The sequence below is a fragment of the Rhamphochromis longiceps genome, linkage group LG11 (assembly GCF_057381845.1).
Source record: "Rhamphochromis longiceps isolate RC_006_pf linkage group LG11, R_longiceps_female_GT1.1, whole genome shotgun sequence".
Taxonomy (NCBI): Eukaryota; Metazoa; Chordata; class Actinopteri; order Cichliformes; family Cichlidae; genus Rhamphochromis; species Rhamphochromis longiceps.
In genome coordinates, this window is record NC_140567.1 from 26707874 (window position 1) to 26733699 (window position 25826).

The 25826-nt window shown below is 44.5% G+C and overlaps 1 protein-coding gene across 1 annotated transcript; it reads left to right on the plus strand.

Annotated features, from left to right (window-relative positions):
* Positions 1 to 24782, plus strand: megf8 (multiple EGF-like-domains 8). Its single transcript, XM_085423376.1, has 44 exons — positions 1 to 437; positions 1126 to 1315; positions 1402 to 1565; positions 1671 to 1880; positions 2037 to 2217; positions 2485 to 2573; positions 3858 to 4071; positions 4170 to 4353; positions 4814 to 4959; positions 5037 to 5141; positions 5636 to 5787; positions 5923 to 6024; positions 6192 to 6339; positions 6729 to 6892; positions 7223 to 7426; positions 7697 to 7894; positions 8172 to 8432; positions 8535 to 8653; positions 8747 to 8878; positions 13271 to 13384; positions 13539 to 13622; positions 13734 to 13973; positions 14078 to 14262; positions 14404 to 14617; positions 14719 to 14959; positions 15044 to 15176; positions 15282 to 15529; positions 15819 to 15929; positions 16028 to 16146; positions 16937 to 17162; positions 17249 to 17420; positions 17590 to 17753; positions 17849 to 17984; positions 18067 to 18298; positions 18397 to 18523; positions 18614 to 18824; positions 18937 to 19151; positions 20184 to 20379; positions 20500 to 20668; positions 20755 to 20947; positions 21050 to 21220; positions 21332 to 21462; positions 21657 to 21789; positions 21918 to 24782. The coding sequence occupies exons 1-44, from the start codon at positions 414 to 416 to the stop codon at positions 23406 to 23408; spliced, it is 8643 nt and encodes a 2880-aa protein (XP_085279502.1). The 5' UTR covers positions 1 to 413; the 3' UTR covers positions 23409 to 24782.
* The last annotated feature ends 1044 nt before the right edge of the window (positions 24783 to 25826 follow it).

Here is a 25826-nt window from a genome sequence, read left to right on the forward strand (position 1 = left end):
CTTTGTGTTGGTCACCGTTGGTTATTGCTCGCCTGCCAAAAAGCACCAAAACACTGGCTTCTCACCACAACATGGTCCGCAGGAGTAGCGTCGATGCTTTTAAAACGTGTCGCTGATAGCTGCAAGCAGTTCCCCGAGGTGTACCATCATTTTGTTATTACATAATGAAGAATTACTCTCAAGAATGACTGATTCTTTTAGGGTCTGCAGCAACCAACGATTGCGCATCTGGATTTGGCCGAGCCGCTACCACTAGCTAGCGGACAGGCTAGCAGAGCAGAATGCTGTAGCGCTCTCCTCTGCAGTGAATCCAATTTAGTATCGACTGGATAGCCAGCTGTCAGTTTGCAGCCCTCACTAGTTAGCTCGTGCAGTAACTGACGTTTAAAGGCCTGCCGAAAATGTAAACCACCATGCGAACAAAGAGACGGGAAATGGTAAGTGTTATTTTGTATCCAGACCAACTGATGAGCTCAGATTAACTGTATTCCGTTTGCTACCTTAGCTTAGCTACCCTTTCGTTAGCTTTGTTGTGATAGCCTGCAGAGACCCTTGCTGCTAATTGTCGTAGGTTCATCCTTTGGCTAGTTTTTTGTAAGAAACCCAGATAATAAAAGTTAAACTGTGTTGTGTGCTATTCTAATGTAACACTGCAGATGTGGATTATCGTCGTTTCACCTTGACGTTTGTGTGGTATGATTTCTGGAGTCGTAATGTTTACGAGCTACTTCCCTGTACACGTTAGCAACATCAGCATAAGAATTTTTGCAATAGCTTTTCTTGAGTCTGGCAATTTGTAGTAATCCTTGTAATCTGATCATTAAGCCTGATTGGTTGTTGCTGCAGGGTTAATGGCATTGCAGTTGACATATGACTCATAGCGCTTTAAATTGGACCCTTTCAGTGGCATAAGACTGAACAGCGAGACCTGAGAACAACTAGGGGGACTTTGATGTCCATAAGGCGTTCCCTTGTATCCAGATCGGATCGTTCAGTTGTTATATGTAGTCGATAAACGAACCTTAAGAGATTGGTCTTCATATGTGCTGAAAATGTTCAAGGTTTGTTATTAGGACACCAACACCAATCGATTCCCACCTTGCTCTTTCCCTTTCCATCTTTCAGGCAGTGCCAGTGATGGCCTCCCCCCTCCCTGTCTCCTTCATACTGGTGGTTCTCCTGTTGGCCAAGTCGCCTTTGTGCCAGGCAGGGGACTGCAAGGGCCACAGGCAGGTTTTGAGGGGACCACCTGGCTATGTGACAGATGGAGCAGGAAACTACTCTGTCAATGGGAATTGCGAGTGGCTCATCAAAGGTGGAGAAAATGGTTTTTGTCATTATTTTTTGTTGTTTTCTGTGATTATTCAAAGTGATATTTATCGAATTCTTCATATTTTCCAGCTCCCAACAACAGTCACCGCATTGTCTTGAATTTCACCTTCATGAACACAGAGTGCACTTATGACTACCTTTTTGTGTATGATGGGGACTCCTACCAAAGCCCCCTGCTAGCCAGTCTGAGTGGCCACACGTTGCCCCAGCCCGTTGAAGCAAAGTCTGGCAAGGTAACCAAGAAAAGATACCACAGCTGAAAGGCCAGGATGATTCTTGAAACTTCATTAGCATTGAATTCTAACTTAATTTGTGTTCACTCTTAAACTGTGTTCCAGATGCTGCTTCACCTCTTCAGTGACGCTAATTACAACCTCCTGGGTTTCAATGCAACTTACACCTTCTCTTTGTGCCCTGGAGCGTGTGGCGGTCATGGTCGTTGTGATTCCTCTACATCAAAGTGCCATTGTCATCAGGGTTGGGGTGGGCCCTCATGTACAACCCCTCTGTGCACTCAAGCTTGTTCTGTGAACGGCCAGTGTGACAAGGTAAGAGTAGGGATAGGGACGATTAAATGAACACACACAAAAAATATATACTATAGTCGCACAGTAACGCGTTTCTCAACCTGATTAGGTTATTCATTTGTGTGCCGTGATGAAACTTTTCATATTTGCCTTCATTCATTTATTGATTTTTTTCAGAAAGGAGAGCGTTGTCTGTGTAAGCCAGGCTTTGTGGGTCAAAACTGCCAGCTTGGTCTCTATAATGACAGCGGTGCAGGGAAGTGGTGGCGTGTGAGTGAAGAAAACCCCTACACACCTCCCAGGACAGGTTCTGCAGGCGTGTACCTCTCCTCCACAGGAGCCATGTACCTGTTTGGCGGTAAGAGCAACACACAGTTAAATTCCACTGATACAATTTTTCTGCTTAGAAAAACATTTTTAACACACAAGACAACGGCAAGGTTTTTGACTTTGATTCTTTGGTATATGTTAATAATCATAACTCAACACAATTTGTTGCTGTGTTACATATTAACCATCAGTGATGTTGATGTCTTTGTTAGAGCTGAATGTCAATGTCTGAGTCATCAGTCTCATATCTCATTATTGGCTTGTTTGAATTATATTTTGCTTATCTTCTTTGCAGGATTTGATCTGAACAGAGCTCTTGGTGACTTGATCAAATACAATTTTACATCCAACCAATGGGAAAGCAGGTCTTATGGTCATTCACCTGTAAGTGAACATACACTCAAACATGTGCTGTTTTTCTTTCCTTCTGCTATTGCATTTGCTTTGTCATTCTCTATGCAAACAAGTGTCCAAGTTACTGTCAGCACTTTACAATAAATTGATCCTCAAAATGTCATGTAGGCAAGAAATGTAGTTTCCTTAATCAGGAGAATGGATTCAAAGATATCCATTCCAAGATTTTCTCTCAATGACTTGTCAGGCCCCAACTTATCCTCTGACAACCAGGAACTCAGGAACAACTCTGGAATCAGGATTTCTTTTTAAAATAACTTTAAAAGACAATATTAAAACTATAGAGAAGGATTAAAGCCAAAACATATTACTATTACTTATAACTTATACTAGTTTAACCATTTACTTATGGCCATTTATTGCAATAGCCTAAATGCAAAATCTTAAAAAACAGAAACATATTACTAGCTAATGCAGGACTATACCAGTCTCACAAAGTTGGTCTCTACAGCTGTTTAATATCATTTGTAAAATTTTAATACAAATGCTCAATTTTTTCACTCCAACAACTCAGTTAATGCAGTCCATTATTCACACTTTTTAAACATTTTATTTTATGCTTCTCTCTGGTTACTGTCCAAACGTACGATCTAATCTCAACATGGCACAGCTGTTTAACCAGTTTCTGACAGTTAGCACCTCTTACACTTATTTGAAGTGTGGCTGAAGGGCACATGGTAGCTAGTGCTCTGTGATGCAGTCATCCAGTAGCAAAAGACTGGCAGACATGCAGACATCTGCACAGATCCTTAAGGTCACCATCTAGTGTTAAAATTTCCATCACTTGAATTTAAGTAGATCCTAGCATACTTGTGGATATCAAAACTTTTAACATGCCTTTCTTGCTTTCATTTATTTATTTATTTATTTTTGTTGTTCAGTGCTGATTGACCGTATTTATTTAATGCCACTTTGTGGTGATAGAGTATTACATTCTACTGATTGCTTGTTAAAAACAAGGTAAATCGATAAAGTCAAGAATATTTGCTTATTTTTTTTGTAAATAATGTTGTAACTGTTTAAGAATTTATTTTTTAATTTATCGAACCTGTTTATGACAAATGTGCATTTTTAGTTTTTATAGAAATCAGTTTATTGCAGTGTATACTCTGCTCACTCATTTTTTTTTATATATCCTATTTGTTTGCACATGTAAACATAGTCGATGGGAATTCTAGCATTCTCATTTTTTGGTTTAACATCTCAATCGTATTCCTTTCCTTCGTGCTCTCTTTGGCTCTCCTACTCTGTCAGGTGGCTCGTCATTCCCACACAGCAGTAGAGTATATGGGTAAAATGGTTGTCTTTGGAGGAGAGCTAGCCAACGGCTCCCTGGCCAATGATGTGTGGATGTACCGGCCTCTCAATGATGACTGGCAACAGCTTGGCTTTTCCACTTCACGTGGTGCTCCTAAACTGGCTAATCACGCTGCGGCTATAGTAGACAGTTATCTCTATGTGTTTGGAGGTGGGTTCGCATGTATACTGTCACGTTGCACTTTGTCTTTTTTTATATCAGCATTTTTAATCCACTAAGAAACGAACAAACCCAAATTTGTTTCCCAGGTCGTACTGAGGAGGATATGTTTTCCTCGACTCTGTATCGGTTTGGCCTGCATGGCTCTGGACGGTGGGAGACGGTTCAGCCCACAGGTGGGAAGCCACCTGCCACTGCTGGGCACTCCATGGTCTTCCACGGCCCTTCCAGGACATTGCTTGTCTATGGAGGGCACAGGCCTACCACTGCCAGGTGTGTACCTTCTCATACATTAGAAGGTAGAGGTTGAGAGGAGAGTGGGAATCTGTCTTTTATGTAGAAGACCACATCACACTCACTTAAACATTGATTTCCTAAGTTTATTAATTATACTATTAGTTTAGTCTATGTTATTTTATCAATCCCTCCTGCTAGTGATGCACTAGCATCACTGACATTTGCTGACATTTTGTGTAAGCAACACACAATCTGTTCCCTAGACAGGCTCATTGTCATCGATGTCCACTTGAGCTTTTTAAGTCAGTATTGGACCAATATCTCACCAGTGGATCCCAACATAATAAGATATATTTTATCCCAAGATTTAATTCTTTTGTGATAACTTGCTACACAAAGTTAGTTAAGTGCTTCAGAAAAATCCAGGAAGTGGGGACTTTTAAAAAACGGCATCTTTATAGACAATAGAAATATACATACTGTATATGTTTCTTAGGTTTAGTGTCAGGGTGAACAAAACAGACGTGTTCCATGTGGATCGACGATTTTGGACATCCTTCCGTTCGCGTTTCGCAGCAACTGGCCCAAGAGAGCGAGCTTTCCATTCAGCCACTGTCATCGGAAACTACATGGTTGTCTACGGTGAGTCCTGAGATAATTAGCAGTTTGTTTCGTAATCAGTCCAGCCATGTTTATATTTATCTCTGTTTGTCTTGCAGGAGGAAATGTGCACATTCATTTCCATGAGGAAAAGTGCTATGATGAGGAAATCTTTTTCTACCATCTGGGTTGTCACCAGTGGGTCTCGGCAAAGGAGAAACTCAGTGAGTATGAAAGTGAACAAAACAGCCGACTTCTAGATTGCACCTTCCTTGTTTTATTTATTTTTCTAACACATTATATTTTATTTGGTCTTGAAATGGTTGTGATTAGACAGCCAAATAAAGTCCACTTTGTATATGTAGATGAAATAAGCACTAAATGTCTTTATGCTCCACTGTGAGTATATTTGTACAAACCTAAGGGACAATCAGAAGATTTGGGGCTAAAATCTGTTTGAGATCTGAGCAGGTTGCACAAATGCACACGTTTATTTTCACTTCTCCTTTTTACTTCAACTTTTTTTATTTTCACCATCTTCAGTTTTTTCCTGAGTGGGTAGCCTTATGCCAGAACTCTGAAATGCAAAGGCACATGCAGTTTTTTCTTGTTGTTTTACATTTGTTTTTTTATTTAAGGTCCATTTTAAACACCATCCATCTTAGTGATTGTTACCTCTGCATGTGAAGTGGTCACAGAGCTTTCATATTTTTCCAAGGTGGTGATGCTGTGAGGGGGCGTTACTCACATGTTGCTGCAGTGATGGAGGGACGAGTGTTGCTGGTTGCTGGAGGTTACAGTGGCATTGCGCGTGGAGACCTTGTGGCTTACAAAGTTCCCCTTTTTGTCAGTAGCGACCAAGGTGACAGGGTGAGTGAAAGCGCTGTAAACCAATAGTATTTGGAAGACTGTCTGTGGCTGGAAGAATCTCAGTGGTTGAAAATTATGTTGACTAAGAGCATCTAATGGTAATGAAATTGTTGTGTTTGTTTGTTTCATCATCAGGATGCTGTTTGTGCTGAGGCAGTAGATGAAAATATGTGCCTGAAGAACCCAGAGTGCAGCTGGTGTGAAGGCCGCTGTCGAGAGTACCAGCCCACTAACCCGGTAACGCTTCTCTCAGACTTTGTGTTAAATTGTAACAATGCCTGTTTTTTTTGTTTGTTTTTTTTGGGGGGGGGATCCATTTCTACGTTTTCAGAAATCTAATCCTTTCCTTTTCAGACTGTTTGTTTAGGTATAGCTAAAGTGCAAATTCTGTTTTCTGGTCGCAGTGTGGAAGTACTGGTTGCTTGGGCCTTGCTCGCTTCCTGTCTGACTGCCAGTCCTGTCTGGTGTTCAGTGGCACTCCAGCTTCTCTGGCCCGTGCCCCTGGTGAATTTGGCTGGTGTGTTCAGAATGAGTCCTGCCTACCAGTGTCAGGTGAGTCCCAGGGAGGGAGGAATGAGGGCAGACGAAAAGGGTCAAGACTGGAAAATGATGTTGGGAGTTGACATGGGAGGGACGTAATTGACTCGTGTTTGGTGTGTTTCAGAGGTGAAGTACAGTGACTTGGCTATACCCAGCTGAGACTGGACAGGTTCCTCAAACCACAGTTTGACTCGCCTGTCTAGTCACATACTTCTGGTGCAGTGAGGTCATTTTACTCCTTCAGAACACACGTCAAACAAGACTCACCAATTACATTCATTTCAGTACAGTAGTGCACAGTAGAAAGCTGCTGTAATATGAGATTTAAGAGGCCCGATGTGTGGGGGTATTTTAGGGTTTTTTTTTGTGCATGTGCTGACCTTTCCCTCTCGGTCTCACAGAGCGAAGTGCGTGCCGTGTGGACCAGATCTCAGGGGCGTACGGCTGGTGGGGGGAGCGTACCCTTTTCCTAACCTCCCTCCACTCCTGTCGCACCGAGAACTATGTCCCGGGACTGCACCTGCTCACCTTCCAGCACCCCCGCAACGACTCCCAGCCTGACCAGGTACGGAGTCCAAATGTTTTGACTTTACCAGTTGAGCCTGTAACTACTTCCCTCTCTGCTTATACTTACTCCTCCTTCCTGCCACCAATATTGCATTCGAGCTTGGATATAATGATTCTATTTTTGTTAGTTTTTCTTTGTGCTTTATGCTTTTTAACCTCGTCATGTCTCTTTTTCTTTTTCTCTGTTTGCTTTGGGTAGAAAGGATATTTTTGTTCAAGTTGTTTGTGAAACTTTGTGGAGCAGTTAGTAGAGAATAGTGCCTCTGTTGATGTGTTTCCACTTCCATCATCCTCCACTGTCCTCCATCCTCCTCACCCCTCACATTAGGTAACCATCCTCCGCAGCGCCACCATCATGCTTGGCCCCACCACAGAAATGGACGTAGCCTTACAGTTTAGGGGGTTTGTCCACCCATTGTGGGGCGGGCCTCCACCTGCACCCCCTCCTACAGAGACAGTCTCCATGTGGGCTCGCATCCAGAGGCTTCACTTTGAGGCTCGAATGGCAACAGGACCCAACTCCAGCCAGATGGTGAGGAGAAGTGCATGTCAGCTGGAATTTCTTTGTCTCTTTCTTTACAGCATAATTCTTTAGAGGATTATTTGTAGTAGATTTGATAATAAATTAAAATAATTTCAATTTCATATGGCCAAACATTGGAACTGTTGGAATGCTTAAGAATTGTCGGCGAAAGCCAATATCCTTGTCCCCAGGGCTCAATATTGTTATGAAACACTATTGTTTTATCCATATTTTCTTCATGTCCATATTTTGTGCATTGTGAACCCATTTGCTGATCAGGAGGTGGTGGGTCACTGGGCAGCTCAGCAGGAAAAGGAGCTGAAGCTCCTGACTCGACCAGATGGGAGTCGACTTTTCTCTAACCTCACTCGGGGAAACCATTACCTTGTTCAGGCGGAGGGCTACCTGAACAACTCGGGCTCAGGACAAACAAGTGAGATGGCCTTGATCTGGAACAGAACGTTGCCTGGAGGAAGTGTGAGTTTAACTTTAGCAGCAAAACTAATTTATGCAAAATTCTTTTGTGATTTTTCTTAGATCATGAAACAAAAGCATAGTTTTAATACCCTTTCCTTTATATCAGAATCAGAATACTTTATTGATCCCTGGGGGAAATTATTTTTTGTTACAGTGCTCCATTATAAACCAACATTAAGACAAGACAGACAATACACTAACTAAGAATAGTACAATATATACATATATATACATACATACATAAGTCACTCAAATATCTTGTGATATCTCCTTCTAGGAGATCTCCTTCCTATTCTCGGAGCCGTACCGCTCAGGTTCCTGCTCAGGGTACATGTCCTGTCTGGCCTGCCTGTCAGACCAGTCTTGTGGCTGGTGCCCGTCTTTGTCCCGCTGTCTGCTGCGTGACAGCCCAGACCTCGAACCCTGCCCTGAGGGGCTGAACAGTGAAGGGAAGATGGAAGGTCAGCTCCATCTGCTGTTAGCACCCCAGCACTGCACCATGTGTGAAGAATACAGAGACTGCTCTGCTTGTACTCAGGTATAACACAGATGCACATAAAAACTGACATTATCTGTCATTATTCTGACTTGTATACCATAACTGTATTCTTGACTCATGCTGTGCTAACTTTGATTGTAGGACCCTTATTGTGAGTGGCAGATAAACTCCAGCAAGAAAGGCGACTACCAGTGCAGTCGGCGAGGAAGAGTAGATGGATCCATACGTGATCCAAGGGGGTGTCCTAAAGTGTGCAACCAGTAAGTTGAAAAATAATATTCATTTTACATATTTTCGGTCATACAAACATCTCCAGCTCATCTTTTCTACTCTACTTTCACTTTCTTTTACAGGAGAAAGACATGTGGTGAATGCCTTTCCAACTCCAGCCAGTGTGCGTGGTGTGAATCTGCTCAAGCCTGCTTCTATTTTGCTGCCTACCTCACAAAGTACCCCTATGGAGAGTGTAGGGATTGGTATGACAGGTAAGATGAGAACATTGTTAAGATATTTTTGTTTTTTCCTTTTGTTTTATTTATAATCATTATAAATACTATAATAATATAGTCATCATGTCTATAATGCTGTAATGACTATAATCATTTTCTTTTTTACATTTTAAATGTAAAGTCATGCTTAACATAATCAAATGACTCATGAATACCTAAGAGTAAGTAAGTCAGTAAAGTCATCATATTAAATATTTTGTAAGATAAGATAACCGTTATTAGTCCCAGCAGAAAGTGGACAGTGCAAAGTTATATAGCAAAAATTAAAAACCCATAGTCATCAGCATTTAAGCGGTTTCCCTGGTTACGCGCTCTCATCTCTTTATTTGTCCAAAGGTTTCTTTGCCTTTTTCTGGGTGTTAGCAACTGCACAGTTGGACTGGCATTACATAATTGGCTCTGACATTTCAAGACTGTTCCTACTGTATTTTTATCCTGTGAAATGATGAAATGTGTTTGACTGCCTCTAAAAATTCAAGTTTTGTTCTTATGCTCATCCCTAAGACTACTGCTGGTCAGGGCTCCTGCTTGTACCTGTCTTATTTATAATTTACTTCTTACTATGTCTAATGGAAAATAAGTTCATATTGCTTTTTCTGAGCCTTATTATTATGATTTGTAGTACTACTACTAGTAGTAGTAGTATTTCCCTTGCATGGCCAGGTCAACACAGACTAACAACTCCACTTCAATTTAAATTGCAACTTTCACCTCATAATCAGCTGTGAGTGTAATTTCTGCTAATAGCAGCAAGCACCCTTTCATTTGGTCACTGTATTCATCCATCCATCCATCCATCCATCCATCTTCATCCGCTTTATCTGAGGCTGGGTCGCGGGGGCAGCAGCCTAAGCAAAGAGGCCCAGACCTCCCTCTCCCCAGCCACCTCCTCCAGCTTATCCAAGGGAACACCAAGGCTTTCCCAGGCCAGCCGAGAGATATAATCTCTCCAGCGTGTCCTGGGTCTGCCCCGGGGCCTCCTCCCGGTGGGACATGCCCGGAACACCTCACCCAGGAGGCGCCCAGGAGGTATCCTTGTCAGATGCCTGAACCACCTCAGCTGGCTCCTTTCGATGTGGAGCAGCAGCTGCTCTACTCTGAGCCCCTCCCGGATGGCCGAACTTCTCACCCTATCTCTAAGGGAGAGGCCAGCCACCCTTCGGAGGAAGCTCATTTCTGCCGCTTGTATCCGCGATCTCGTTCTTTCGGTCACTACCCACAGCTCATGGCCATAGGGTAGGGACGTAGATTGACCGGTAAATTGAGAGCTTCGCTTTTACACTCAGCTCCCTCTTCACCACGACGGACCGGTGCAGCGTCCACATCGCCTCTGTCAGTGTGCCCCAGGGCAGCTGTGGCTACAATGTAGCTTGCTATCGCCAGTGTGTGAATGTGTGTGTGAATGGGTGAATGACTGAATGTGGTGTAAAGCGCTTTGGGGTCCTATGGACTAGAAAAGCGCTATACAAATGCAGGCCATTTACCATTTACCATTTACATCACTGCAGCCGCAGCCCCAATCCGTCTGTCGATCTCCTGCTCCCTTCTCCCATCACTCGCGCACAAAACCCCGAGATATTTGAACTCCTCCACTTGGGGCAGGAACTCATCCCCGACCCGGAGTGGGCACTCCACCCTTTTCCAGCTGAGAACCATGGCCTCAGATTTGGAGGTGCTGATCCTCATTCCCGCTGCTTCACACTCGGCTGCGAACCGTTTCAGTGCGAGCTGGAGGCCCTCACCCGATGAAGTCAACAGAACCACATCATCCGCAAAAAGCAGAGATGAGATTCTGAGGCCACCAAAGTGAAAGCCCTCAGCCACTTGGCTGCGCCTAGAAATCCTGTCCATAAAAATTATGAACAGAACCGGTGACAAAGGGCAGCCACGGCAGAGCCCATCACCCACCGGGAACGAGTCCGACTTATTGCCGGCAATGCAAACCAAGCTCTTGCAACAGTTGTATAGGGATCGAATGGCCTGTAGCAATGGGCCAGACACCCCATACTCCTGCAACACCTCCCACAGGACACCCAGGGGGACACGGTCGAATGCCTTCTCCAAGTCCACAAAACACATGTAGACTGGTTTGGCAAACTCCCATGCACCCTCAAGTATCCTTGAGAGGATAAAGAGCTGGTCCTGTGTTCTGCGACCAGGACGAAAACCGCATTGTTCCTCCTGTATCCGAGGTTCGACTAGCGGACGAACTCTCCTTTCCAGCACCCTGGCATAGACTTTCCCAGGGAGGCTGAGGAGTGTGATTCCCCCTGTAGTTGGAACACACCCTCCGGTCTCCCTTCTTAAAGATGGGGACCACCACCCCGGTCTGCCAGTCCAGGGGTACGGCCCTGATCTCCACGCAACATTGTAGAGGCGTGTCAACCAGGACAGCCCTACAACGTCCAGAGCCTTCATGAATTCGGGGAGGACCTCATCAACACCAGGGGCTCTGCCACCAAGGAGTTGTTTAACTGCCTCACTGACCTCGCCCCTGGAAATTGGCAGGTCATTCCCCTCATCCCCAGACTCTGCTTCCTCCTCGGAAGACGTGTCAGTGGGATTAAAGAGGTCCTCGAAGTATTCCTTCCACCGCCTGACAATTTTCTCAGTCGACATCAGCAGCGCTCCGCCAGCACTATACACAGTGCAGGTAGAGCACCGCTTTCCCCTCCTGAGACGCCTGACAGTTTGCCAGAATCTCTTCGAGGCAGTCCGAAAGTCTTTTTCCATGGCCTCTCCGAGCTCCTCCCACACCCGAGTTTTTGCTTCAGCCACTGCCCGAGCCACATTCCGCTTGGCTTGTCGATAGCTGTCGGCTGCCTCCGGAGTCCCACAGGCTAACCAAGCCCGATAGGACTCCTTCTTCAGCCTGGTGGCTCCCTTCACCTCTGGTGTCCACCATTTGGTTCGGGGATTACCACCACGGCAGGCACCAACCACCTTGCGGCCGCAGCTCAGTGCAGCAGTTTCAGCAATGGAGACGCTGAACATGGTCCATTCGGACTCAATGTCCCCAGTCTCCCTCGGAATGCTGTTGAAGCTCTGCCGGAGGTGTGCGTTGAAGATCTCGCGGACTGGGGCCTCTGCTAGACGTTCCCAGCACACCCTCACTATGCGTTTAGGTGCACCGGGTCTGTCCAGCATCCTCCCCCGCCACATGATCCAACTCACCACCAGGTGGTGATCAGTTGACAGCTCAGCCCCTCTCTTTACCCGAGTGTCCAAAACATATGGTCGCAGGTCTGGTGATACGATTACAACGGCCTACGGCCTAGAGCGTCCTGGTGCCACGTGCACTTATGGACACTCTTATGTTCGAACAAGGTGTTCGTTATGGCCAAACTGTGATTTGCACAGAAGTCCAATAACAAAACACCGCTCAGGTTCAGATCAGGGAGGCCGTTCCTCCCAATCACACCCCTCCAGGTCTCGCTGTCGTTACCCACGTGAGCATTGAAGTCTCCCAGCAGGACAACAGAGACTCCAGGTGGAGCACCTTCCAGCACCCCGCCGCGTCTCACCAGGGGCAACTCCAGACTGAGACAGAGTCCAGCCCATCTCCAGGAGACTGGTTCCAGAGCCCAAGAGGTGAGCCCGACTATATCTAGCCGGTACCTCTCAACCTCACGCACTAACTCAGGCTCCTTCCCCACCAGAGAGGTGACATTCCATGTCCCTATTACCAATCTTGGTAGCCGGGGATCAGTCCGCCAGGGCCTCCGCTCCTGGCCGCCATCCGGCACACAATGCACCCGACCCCTATGGCGCCTGCGGGAGGATGGGCCCATGTCTCCTCTTCGGGCTGTGCCCGGCCGGGCCCCATGGACTAAGGCCCAGACGCTCGCCCTCGGGCACCCTCCCCGGGCCTGGCTCCAGGGCGGGGCCCCGGTAACCCTATCCCGGGCAGGGTAAACTGTTCCCTCGATGTTCTCTTCATAAGGGTCTTCTGAATCGCTCTTTGTCTGGTCCCTCACCCACAACCAATTTGCCATGGGAGACCCTACCAGGGGGCAAAAGCCCCCAGTCAACATAGCCCCTGGGATCCCTGGGACACACAAACCCCTCCACCACGATAAGGTAGCGATTCACGGAGAGGCTGTATTCATGTAAACTCAATTTAAAACAAGGATTTTGGATTTGGTATCAAAAGCAGTTGCCAGTATTTGATTAAAAGTGGAAGGTACTGAAGCGTCAGCCCTGAAGAGAGAATTTTTTTTCTTAACTTTCCAAATGCTTTCACATGCAGTAATATACTCGCATTAGATGAGCAAAAACACAAGAAACAACACATTTAGATTTTGCCAGACAGTTGAATTGACCCTTTAATGGCAATCAATAATAAAATATTATTTTTTTGCTTGTCAGTGTTCACTCAGTTCCCCAGTGTAAGCAGTGTTCAGCTTTAAACACATGTACAGAGTGCCTGAAGACTTTTCAGTGTGGCTGGTGTGGTGACTACAATAATCCCACAATTGGAAAGTAAGTACAGCAAACCCATAACAACACAAAAAAGTATACAGATTCCCAGAACTGCATATAAGGCAAATGCAATCTTTATAGTATCAGGTTGCTGATAAGTTAACACTCATTGTGATTTCTGTGTGTATTTCGTATTTTCTGCCCTTCTTTTCAGATGCTTGAGGGGAGACTGGGCAGGAATGGATGATCCATCAGTGTATAACTGTAGTGTGGCTGTGGCTGAAGCTCGGGCTGCAAAGTGAGATATCGCTCATCATGTTTCTTGTACATATATCCTGAACAAACTGATAGCCAGATGTGTGTGTAGTATATCAGTCCAAGTTTACATTTGTCTTTCTTGCTTCTCTAGCCCTGAACCCCAAACTTCAGCCCCACCTCGCCCCTTAGAAATGGAGATGGAGTTGGAGCATTTGAGTGATGAAGAGCAAGATGCAATCTGGGCCTATCCCACATGTCCTGATGTAGAGGAATGCAGGCTGGGCCTCCACAACTGTCACCCCTCTGCTACCTGCATCAACACTCCCACTTCATATGAGTGCCATTGTGAGAGAGGATTCACAGGGGATGGCACACTGCACTGCAACCAAACGTAAGTGCATTAAAATACAGTAATCCACGAATTCCTTCTTTAAATCTCTTAATAAAATCTTTTTATTCGTCTTGCTCATTGAGTTATCTTCCTTCGTCCCACAGCTGTTACAATGAGTGTCGTGAGGGCCAGTGTAGCGGCAGCCCACGGTTTGAGTGTGAATGCGCCCTGGGCTGGACATCTGATCCCGCTACTCTGGTTCTGAGTGGCGTAGAATGTGATGTTGACTGTGGCTGCAACTTCCACTCCACCTGTATTACTGCTCCAGGGATCTGTGATGAATGCCAAGGTCAGATTTTGATAAAGGGATTATAGTGATTTGATTTCAGTCACTATTCATAAAACTGAAACTGTGGGAGGCATTTTGGTGTTTGATAGATAAAGGCTGTCGTGTTGTTTATTGGTTAACATTCACTTGCTTCACTTTCAGACTGGACTACAGGGCCTCACTGTGAGCACTGCCGTCCAGGTAGCTTTGGCTCAGCCCTGGCTGGTGGCAGCGGCTGTGTTCCCTGTGAGTGTAACGGACACGGCGACTCTCTCCAGGGATACTGTCACAACCAGACAGGCCAGTGTTACTGCACCCACAACACTCAGGGACTACACTGCGAGTCCTGTCTGCCTGGCTACTATGGAGATCCCAGGTAAAGATCTTCACTATTTTGCTGAGTAGGAATAATTTCCTTGAATGATTTTCAGTGTATTCTGTGATCGTGACTTGTCTATGCTATCCTGTACCATCTAGGAACAATGGAACATGTTACCGCCAGTGCCAGGGCCGCTCTGTCCTGCTGTCCTCCACTTCCTCCACCACCATTCCCCTGTCCTCTTCTTTGGGGTGGCGGAGTGGCACAGAGGGGAAAGGTGGACTTTCTCATTGCCTGTGGGTCCTCTCTGTGACTGAAAACTTGGCACCCTGTCTGCCCAGACAGTTTTGTCCCCCAGTAGCTCTCACACTACACCCAGACTCTCATACCCATTGTAAAGTGAGTTCAAATAAACACAAATTACTTAACAGCTCACTGTACCTGAAATTGTGTTCATGACATTCAGGATGCTTTATTTTTCAGAGTTCGTATGTCTATGTGTTCGATGGCCTGCCTCGTTTTCTGGGTAACGGAGTCATACATTCTGATCACAATCTAATTGGAGCATTTTGTGGCACCACGAGGACTCAGCCTATCACAGTGGAGGCCACTTCAGGTTTATCTTTAACTCATTGATTAATAAATACACAGTTTAGACTACAAAACCAGTTTACATATACACAATCACTCAGCATCGTATAATCGTCTCTTCTACCTCCAGGTGTGATCTCAGTCTACTTTGAAGCCAACGTCACTTCAGACAGACCTCAAGGCTTCAATGCATCTTTCTGGGTACGACGGTGTCAGCAGAGCTCTGATGAGGATGAAGATGGATCTGTATGTCCAGGTGGAGCCCAGTGCCAGGGTGGGCTCTGCCAGTGCCCTCAGGGATATGGGGGACCACATTGTGACCGGCTAGTGTGCCCACAGGATTGTGGAATAGCAGAAGGAAGAGGAACTTGTAATATAGTAAGAGCTGTGAACTTTTTTTTTTTTTTAAGTTTGCTTTTCTTAAATTTCCAAGTGTCTCTTTTTTCAAAAGTAAAACTTAATTAAATATACTGTGACATTTTTATTTTTATTTTGTTTGTAACGCTCATAAAAACATATTTCTAGTTGTGTACTTGATAATTTTGGTGTTTTTCTTTTTTTGTTTGTTTGGTTGGTTTTTGAGGGTTTTTTTGTTTAGGAAGTCAGTTTTAAAAAAATTATAAAATAAAACACAGAACATTAACCAGCATAACTCTGTTTGTCTTAGTCTCTGGGAGTGTGCGTGTGCTCAGAGAGCTGGGTTGGGTCAGACTGCTCTATTCCTCGAGACTTCAACAGCTTGGTGTGGGAAACCTTACTGGACACACAGATGACTGTGGTAAGGACCAAAGAAAAACAAACGAGAACAATACTGAAGTGTGCATGGCTGACACAATGCAGCACACACAAATAAACATTGTGCTTTCCCCCCAACAGAACCAGGCCCACAGGTTCCTCCACAGGATGGGACACTCTCTGGTGTCTGGACCACAGGGCAACCTCTGGATGTATGGAGGGCTTTCTCTGACAGAAGGAATTCTGGGAAATGTCTATAGGTAAGAAAGTGCACCAACAGTCTATAAATGCTTAGACAAAGAGCTTGTAAGAATCAATTTTCAGTAGTATTCATGTTTCAGGTTGGGGCACATGTGACTCAGGAGCTAAAGTAGGTTGTCTATTGGAAGGTGAGAGGTTTGATACCTGGCTACTCTAGTCTTCATGTCAAAGTATCTTTGGGTAAAATACTGAAGCCCAAGTTGCACTTGATGAATCTATCAGAGTGAGTGTGTATGAATGCTAGGTTATATGCACTCAAATGCATGTGTGTTTGAATGGGTGAATGGGTATGGTAGTAGAAATGCATTTGGAGTGCTCAGAGTAGAAAAATGCCATTTCAGGCAACAAGCCCATCCATTTGTGAAAACTACTGAAAACCTTCTGTCTTATTACTGTGAAAGTGTCATGTGTTTAACTCCTTGAAGGAGTTTGTTCATATTTGGGACAAACCTTTGTTCAACTTGTAACTCCGAATAAGTTACATTTTGATTTTGGTTTTATGGAATTGGTAACACGAATGTTGAATCTTGAAATGCATTGCTTTCTTTGCAGCAGCATCTTAAACATTTTGAAATATAATCTTCAACATTTTAATCTATCACAATCACCTTTATTGGCATAATAATAATAATATTCTGAGACTGTAGCATAGGAACAATAAAACTTACATAACCCTTTTGCACATAGCTTGGCGTAGGCATCCAGCAACAAGTTGGTTAGGTAATCTCACAGTCACGTAGTGCAGTGTTGCCTCTGTATGTGTGTAATAATTCCTTCTGGTTGGTTTAGATATTCTGTGTTGGAACGTCGTTGGACACAAATGTTGACAAGCTCTGTGGAAGAAGGGTCGATGCCAAACCCTCGCTACCATCACGCCTCTGCAATGCTGAGTCATGAGTCTGGCGCTGGAGCCAATCATAACTTTATGTTGGTAGTAGGTGGGGTCACACAAGATGGCGTTTCCATGGATACCTGGACTCTCAATCTCAGCAGTTTAGTCTGGAGAGAGCACAAGGTTGGTATCTGACTTGATATGGAAATAAAGAATATGTGAAAAATCTTTTTTCTTTCTTTAACTAATGAATTTTGTTCTGCTGACAGAGCACAGTGCTTCCTCCAGTGGCAGGTCACACTTTAACTGTACGGCGAGACTGCTCTGTGCTGTTGATTGGCGGTTACTCTCCTGAAAATGGTTTCAATCACCATTTACTTGAGTTCAACCCTCAGTCTGGAAACTGGACCATTGCCCCCCACACTGGCACACCACCTACAGGTTTTTGAAGCCTTTCATAATGTCAATAACTCACTGATGCACCGCTTATTGTTATAACAATACAGAATCACATTGTGAAAAAAATTTTTTTTTTAAAGAGACAAATATAGCTCTAAACACTCTTTTCATTGCACATAAACCTATTTTACTTGCTTTGTTCTTGAATCAGGTTTGTATGGCCACACGGCAGTCTACCATGAACAGACTGATGCCATCTATGTCTTTGGAGGCTACCGCTTTCACGTGGAAAGTGTAGAGCCATCTGCTGAGCTCTACAGCCTGTATTACCCCAACCTCACCTGGTCTTTGCTGGCCACCTCTCAGGGTATTAAGGTAAGAAGTTGGAAAATCCAAGCAGTTGACATCCATCCATCCACTTTAGAAAGATAACTTCTGGATTCCTGCTGTGTCATCTCTCTCCTGTGTAGCCCCTGTCCCGTTTCTTCCATGCTGCTGCACTGATTAAAGACACTATGGTGATTGTGGGCGGCAGGACAGAAGCAGAAGACTACAGTAACTCTGTCTCTCTGTACCAGATCAACTGTAACACCTGGATACAACCAGGTAACTATACATTTCTAGCTGCAGGTTAATTTGTAAATCATAAAACATCATAGGCTAATCTCTTCTCGTGTTTTTGTTTTAGTGTCAGCTGTTGGAGATCCAGTTAATGGTTCGGTATCCCTTGCTATGACGAGCTGGGGCGGTCGTCTCTTCCTGTCAGGAGGCTTCAATGGCGTCACCCTTGGCAGACTCCTAACCCTGTCTGTGCCCTCTGACCCCTGCGCCCTTCTTCCCACACCAGAGGCTTGCAACACCACCACAGGCAGCTGCATATGGTGTAGAGGGAGCTGTGCTTCTTCTGACACTGCTGAGAGGTAACACGTTGTTTGACAGCAATTCTGAGCTTGAAGTTATGTGCAGCTATGAAATAAAATGCATATGACATTCACTTCTGTTCCTTGTTCTCCATCAGAATGGGATGCTTCACTGGACAGTCTCCCTGTTCTCCAACCCCTCGTGAGCCAGACCAATGTCGCAGACTCAAGACATGCAGTGAATGCCTTGCACGACACCCTAAAACATTTTCCAGTCAATCCCAGGTAACATGTAATGCCCCTTCTCAAACACAGTTAATCACTCAAAGAGAGACCGTTACTGTGAACTAAAGTCTGTTCTTAATAAATTCCCAGCCTGTTTTACAGTGTAAGTGGTGCACAAATTGTCCAGAGGGGGCTTGTATCAGCAGCTCTCTCAGCTGTACAGCTGTACATGACTGTCGAATCAACCAGAGAGAGATCTTCCTGTCCAGCAACTGCACTGAGACTAGCTGTGAGGCTTCTGACTGCCCCAAGTGTACAGCTTCTGGAAAATGCATGTGGACTCGCCAGTTCAAACGCACAGGTACCCAGGTTCAGATGATGTGTTGGTGTTACAGAAAATGAATTTTATGATTAATAAATATTTTCCAATAAGAAATGTCGACCCCCTTCTCTTCTTTTTTTCCCTTCTCCAGGCGAAACGAGGCGCATCTTGAGTGTGAATCCCACTTATGACTGGACATGTTTCAGCTACGCTCTGCTCAACGTCTCACCCATGCAGGTGGAGTCATCCCCTCCTCTGCCGTGCCCTCCGCCATGCCACAGTCTCCATAACTGCAGCCTTTGTCTGAGCTCCAATGGCTCTGATGGGGGCTGGCAGCACTGTGTGTGGAGCATGGCCCTGCAGCGGGTAAGATTGTCATCATCATATGATCATGTCACAATATCACAGCTATAGCAATGCAATTAAAGAATAACTTAAAAAAGAGCTACTTCAACAACCTCTAACAAAGCTCAATATGCAAGAAAATAGTTCCAACTGAAGGTGGAAACGACCAGTTGAAGCCAAAAAACCCACTAACAAGTGCAAACAGGATGTGAAGGGGGCAATATTAGCGATCGGTGTTGTGCTGTCAATGTGTGAAAGACCCGCTCTACCCAGTGTCGCCGTAGCACTCGCTAATTTCACTCGCAGGTTGTACATGACAGAAAGACCAAACAGTGGATGTAGTTGTCTTTTATTTGGCTAAAGATATGATGCAATACAGATTGTGGTGAAAGGGGCTTTGACCAGCTGGTTAAGACTTTACTCAAGAAATGATATCCCAGGTAGAAAACATTTTTCAGTTTCTCATGTAACAAAGTAGTGGTTTACATGTTCTCCTAACAAGTAGCAGATCTCTATCCCAATTCTGGGTGGATAGTTTTATGGTTGCATCAGGAAGAGTGTCTAATGTAAAAAATCTACCAGATCAAACATGATGAGCCACTGTGGCGACTCCTTGTAAGTGAGGGAGCAGTTGAAATTAGCTCTGATAATGCATTATTTAACAGTAGCTAAGCTAAATTTTTGTGCTTAGGTTTTACTTTACTCTCACTGGATGTGGTGCTGTGTCACTACTATTGTACTATGTTGCTGCTACCTCTGGCACCTTGTTTTAGTAGATTGCTAAGGTTAGCATCAGTGATAGTAGCTCATTGGAAGGAAGGATAGAAAATGCAGTTCATTTACTTACACTTATAAATGTTGCTGTGCGCAACCATCATTAAAATGTTCCTATATTTTTTATGTTGTAGTGTTATCATTAAAACATATGTTTTCTGAAAATATTGTGACATAACTTTGAGGCCGTATCACCCACCCCTGATTGGAATGTTGGACTTTAAGTTAATTTATTTTCTTTTTAATTTAACTGAGCAAATCTCTTTCCCCTTCCTGTAGTGCATGAGCCGATCTTTTCTGCCCCTCCGGTGTGAGGCAGGCCAGTGCGGTCGACTGCTTTCTAGGGGAGACTCCTGCTCTCCCCAGTGCTCCCAGCTCACTCAGTGCTCCCAGTGCATTGCTAGGCCTCAGTGTGGTTGGTGTTCTTCTCGCGGGGGCAATGGAGCTGGACGCTGCCTACAGGGAGGACTTGATGGTGAGAACAATGTTAAATTTATGGTTTTGAAGAAGCTGAGCATCTTGGCATGTTATGAGTGGATTGTTTTGTTATTTATCAGCATACCTCTGTGTCTTTCTCTCTCCCCCCCCTCCACAGGTGTGAGTGAGGGTGTCTGCCCTTTGACAAACAGCAGCTGGTCTTTTCTCCATTGTCCAGAGGAGGATGAATGCGCCAACGGTCATCACAACTGTAACAGCACTCAGGACTGCCACGATCTGCCACAAGGATACCACTGCACCTGCAAACAGGGTTACATACTTAGCAGGTAATATAAGAGGATAGTTTGAACTTTATTGTGTAGTGACTGAAGAAGTTCACTGAAATCTCCGCTTTTTGCGTCCTTCTGTGCAGTATTTCTGGTCAGTGTGAGCCAGTGTGTGCACAAGGCTGTGTGAATGGGACATGCACATCCCCTGGAGTTTGCCAGTGTCACTTTGGCTTTGTAGGGGATAACTGCTCCTCTCAGTGCAGCTGCAACAAACACAGCAACTGTGCTGGTGTTAACAAACCAGATGTTTGTTTGGAGTGTCACAATAACACCATGGTAAGTGCTTATAATAATCTACATTCACGTGCCTTAAACGTTTTTTTTTTTTTTTTTTCATATTCAGTAATCCACTTTGTTTCCTCTATGCCCCAAATCTAGGGTAAACATTGTGAGAAGTGTAAGCCTCTGTTTGTGGGCTCTGCCAAGGGGGGTGGCACTTGCCATCCATGTCGGGAATTTTGCAAGGGAAACAGCGCTGTGTGTCTATCCCGGGATGAACTTAAGAAGGCACAGGAAACTCTACAATTATATCCTCTTGACCCTAACAGTGTAAGTAACTGAAATCCGTGAGGGTTTGTGTATGTGAATATATTTATATTAAAAAAACAAACACAAACCACTTTAGTTTTAAAGTTCTGTCACTTTTTGTCCTCCTATTAGATTCAGTCCTGGGTGTCTGAGGGTCCAACAGAGGAGAATGCTGTATGTGTAAATTGTCAGAACAACAGCGTAGGGGATCGGTGTGAGAGCTGCCTTAGTGGCTACTTCCTGCTGCAGGGGAAGTGTGAGAAGTGAGTAAAATCTGCTGCTGAGCTGTCACTGGAGTGTTATTATATAAAGTTATTATATAAAGTTTTAATGTGTGATTTTGATTACTCAGTACCTGGTCTGTCAGTTATAATCAGCAGATGTGTCTTTTACTATTAAGAGAAATGCTTATACATGCACAGTTGTAGTGAATGTTAATTTCTCCTCTTCATCACAGGTGTCAGTGTAATGGCCACGCAGACACATGCAATGAACACGATGGCACAGGCTGCCCCTGCCAAAACAACACAGAGACCTCCTCCTGCCTCAGCAGCCCCCAGAGTGATCGCAAAGATTGCTACAGACAACAGGTATGTGCATGCTGGAGTTCACAGTTTCCACTTTTTACAGTTTTGACTTGTTGAAATCCACATTTTTCTTTTTTTTTTTGTCAGTGAATGAAACATGCTTAAATTCTGTGTTTTACTCTTTCATTTAGTGTGCAAAGTGCAAGGATTCTTTCAATGGTACACCAGTGAATGGGCGTCAGTGCTACCGTCAGTTTAATGTGGACACAGAGTGCTGCTTTGACCCCACATCGCAGACCAACTGCTTTCATGATCCCACCATTCGCAACCTGCCCAAGGGGCGCACTGTATTCTTTGCTGCCCAGCCAAAGTTCACCAATGTGGACATTCGGGTCACCATTGATGTCACTTTTGGTGAGGTGGAGGTGTACGTGTCCAACTCTCATGACACCTTCATTGTGGACGTAGATCGATACACGGGGATTCACACCATCAAGATCGAGGAGGAATCTGTAGTTCCAGGGAAAACTGCCGGGACAGAAAAGGATTCACCTCCATCCCCTATAAAGGTGTTTGCCAACACCTCATCCAACTTTGCAGGTTCTGTGCTTTCCCAAAGCCTGCAAGCAAAACCTCCAGGAGCGGAAAGGGAAATTAGAGAGGAACGTGCTGAAGGACTCATCACCTATATCACCGTGTGGAAACCCCAGACGGTGCTGATTGTCCGTGGTGTTCGAGATCGTGTGGTGATCACCTTCCCCCATGAGGTGCACTCCTTGAAATCTAGTCGCTTTTACATCGCTCTGAGAGGTGTTGGAACTGAAGAGAGACAAGGAGAGTCCCAGGGCCTGCTGTTTCTGCGACAGGACCAAGCCCACATTGACCTTTTTGTCTTCTTCTCTGTCTTCTTCTCCTGCTTTTTCCTCTTCCTGTCTGTCTGCGTCCTCCTGTGGAAGGTTAAGCAGTTCCTGGACTTCCGTCGGGAGCAGCGTCGCCACATTCAGGAGATGACAAAGATGGCATCAAGGCCTTTTGCTAAGCTCACTATATACCTTGAGCCGGAGGAGCCTCAGCTCATCTACTTGCCTTCATCTGGTGGAGGGGTAGGGGGCAGCACTGTGTCGCTTGCTCATGCCCGCACAAGCAAGTTAAGTGGAGTGGTGGTTGGCCAGAGGGGCAGAGCAGGACCTGTCTCCTATAAACATGACCCATCCTCCGGACCCACAGCCCATCACCACCATCACCTCACCTTGGGTGGAGGAGGCAACAGCGGCCAGCATTTACCACTGCACTACTTGAACACCCATCATTATGCCAGTACCACAGCTGGCAACCCAGCCTCACATCATCACCACCCATCCACATACAGCGCTTACCAGCACTTTTGCCGTCCTGACCCTTTCCTCTCTCAGCTTATGGGCTTTTCCTATTCCTCCTTCAAGGTGGGGCCCATTACCCTGGAGCCCACAGATGATGGTATGGCTGGAGTGGCTACAGTCCTCTTCCAGCTGCCGGGGGGTGTCTTGGCTCCGAACCGCGCCTGTCTGGGCTCCGCACTGGTTACTTTGCGACAGAACCTGCAGGAATACTGTGGCCACGGCAATGGAGGCGGGCATCCAGGAGCGGGTGCAGGCCGCAAGGGGCTGCTGGGGCATCAGCACCTGACCACTATGGCTATGTAGAGAAACAAGTAACATTTTTATGAGAGATAGAATAAGTCTTTAAAGGGTTTGGTATATAATAAATTAATTTTGAAAGAAACAGCCACAAGGCAATGACAATATCCAGAAGTAAGAGCAACTTGAGCATTTTGAAGAGATGTACATATACTGTATAATGAATTTAAAGTGTCTTTTATTCTATTATGTGTTGCTATACTGTATTTCAGTGCTTCACATGACCAAGCCAGCTGTCTCTAGAATACACTACAACTGCTATACGTATCAGCAAAATGCGTCACATCGTGTCTGTGATCACTAAAGAGGTATGAGTGCACTCGACAGATTATGCGACTGAAGACTGAAGCTGGACTCATTGACCAACAGAGGTGTAAAACCATGTGCTTGCTTTGAACCAACATGTGCTTTATACCCCCCTCCCCCAAAAAGTGACAATCAGAATTGCCATTGAGAACAAAAGACTTGATTTCGGCATAATGTGCAACATTTTGATTGTCAGCGCAGGAAAAAAGTCTGAGTTACTTGTGAGATGGTTTTTATATCATAGTCGATATGAATGATTTATTAATTGTAGCTAAGTATATGGCAGGCTTCTAAGCTACACGTTTATGTTAAACAGACTCAGTATGTTTCCGCATATGCATTCACCTGCTCTGTTACGTTATACATCTTTTTGCTCGTCTGCCTTCACTTCTTGCCTTGTCTGTGTGTCAGATGGCTTACACTGAATACTTGTGTTAATGGAAATGTGTTTGGTGCAGCTCCTGGAAGATGTTAAAGTGACATTTAGAGTTTTCTTTCATGAGTTGTTTTGAATTGAGAAGTTGTGAAGGATAATGTTTTCAGTATCGTTTTTGCACTCACGACACTACACTAACTTAACAGAACTCGTCCATTAAAATGAAGAAATTGTCCTTTTTTATGATTATTTTTTGTTCACATTAAATGTGTGTCGGTGTTGAGATGGTTCATTAAGCTGCCTTTTTTATGGCAGCTTGCCTTCTTAGGTGATTGTATGCACCAATCAAACTATGGTCTAACTAAAAATAAATAAATACAGTATGAACAGTTACATTTCATTAACAGTGGAAAGTGTTACATTAGAAAGTTCTCCTGGTGAGAGGTTTGTAAAGGTTTTGCAGCATTATTTTAATTGAATTACATGTTCACTGGTTTGTGTTAACGGGAGTATTTTGATTTACTTTTTTGCACTGCACAGAGCCATGGGGCTTTAAAATTCATGTGAAACACAAGAGCGGGGTGTCATCCATGCTCGGATGGCAAACATTGTCGTGGACGAACTCAGAATGGTGCTACTGGCGTTTTGTTTTTCTTTTCTTTTTTTTCCATTTTTTTTGGGTAGTTCAGCAAAATAAAGCTCATATGAATACTGTCACTATTTATAGCAGCCATGCCCAAATGAGCATTAAAATTGTTGTGTCTTGTATCTCTGTAATTTTTTTTAACATGCTTTATTTTTGTACATAACTTTTATTGTGTTTGTATTTTCGTTTTCAAAGAAGGGAACAGTGTTGTACAGAGGATTGTGTGAGGAGTCTGTCTTGAGTCAGCTGAAATAAAGTCTGTGGAACCTGATTATGCGCTTTTTTTTTCTGTTACAAGTAAAAATACTTTAATATTTAAAAGCTGTAAAATTCTGGTGTTTGTGGCTCAGACATTAATCTTGTCACGTTGACCACAAGAAACCTAGCAATGGCTTACAACTGAAGTTTTAGTAAAAATAAGCGTGCTGTAATGGTAACATTTTAATGTTGAGGTAAAAGTAATTTACAGTGATTTTAAATTTTTAAATCTGACAGTTAAGAGTTCAAAACTGCAAATGACTTGCCCAGAAGGTACTGCCTAATACATCGGTGTAACTTTGTGCTGAACATTGGGGGGTCAAGATCTGTCTAAATAAATAAATCTGGGTAAATTCCTAGATGATTAAACATGCAACTAATTTGCTGTTAAAACCTGAAAGGAGTAAAGAAAACAGCCTATTTATGCAAGATAATTCATAATTTTATTAGGGGGTTATATTGGTTGGGTCTTTTTATGGGGGGTCATAACACCCCCCCCCCCCCCCCCCCCCCCCCCTGGAAATTACCCCCCTGGCCCAATATGATATTTTGGAGGAGAGCTGGAAAACCCTACAACATATTTATACCTGGTACAGACTAATGTGCTTCTAATTGAGAAGCCTAAGTATTTCAAGTTCTTGCATACATTTTCTGATGCAACACATCAACAGTGATGCAATCTGGTTTCAGTGAGTGTTTCGGGTCGTTCAACGTCATACACCCTCACCCGTGCAACCCAGGCACTGACTGTCCAAGTAGCAATTGTCATCCATGGATTGGTCCGCTTGATCCATAGGCTGCTTGGCACCTTTTCTGCTGCATCTGTGTCGTTCTTGAT

Excerpts from the sequence above, each read along its gene's own strand:
- megf8 (XM_085423376.1), top strand. The coding sequence starts at position 414 with ATGCGAACAAAGAGACGGGAAATG. Across the intron at positions 8,654-8,746 it reads TGTCCTAAAGTGTGCAACCA|GAGAAAGACATGTGGTGAAT; the intron begins GTAAGTTGAAAA and ends TTTCTTTTACAG. Across the intron at positions 18,825-18,936 it reads TCGCCAGTTCAAACGCACAG|GCGAAACGAGGCGCATCTTG; the intron begins GTACCCAGGTTC and ends TCCCTTCTCCAG.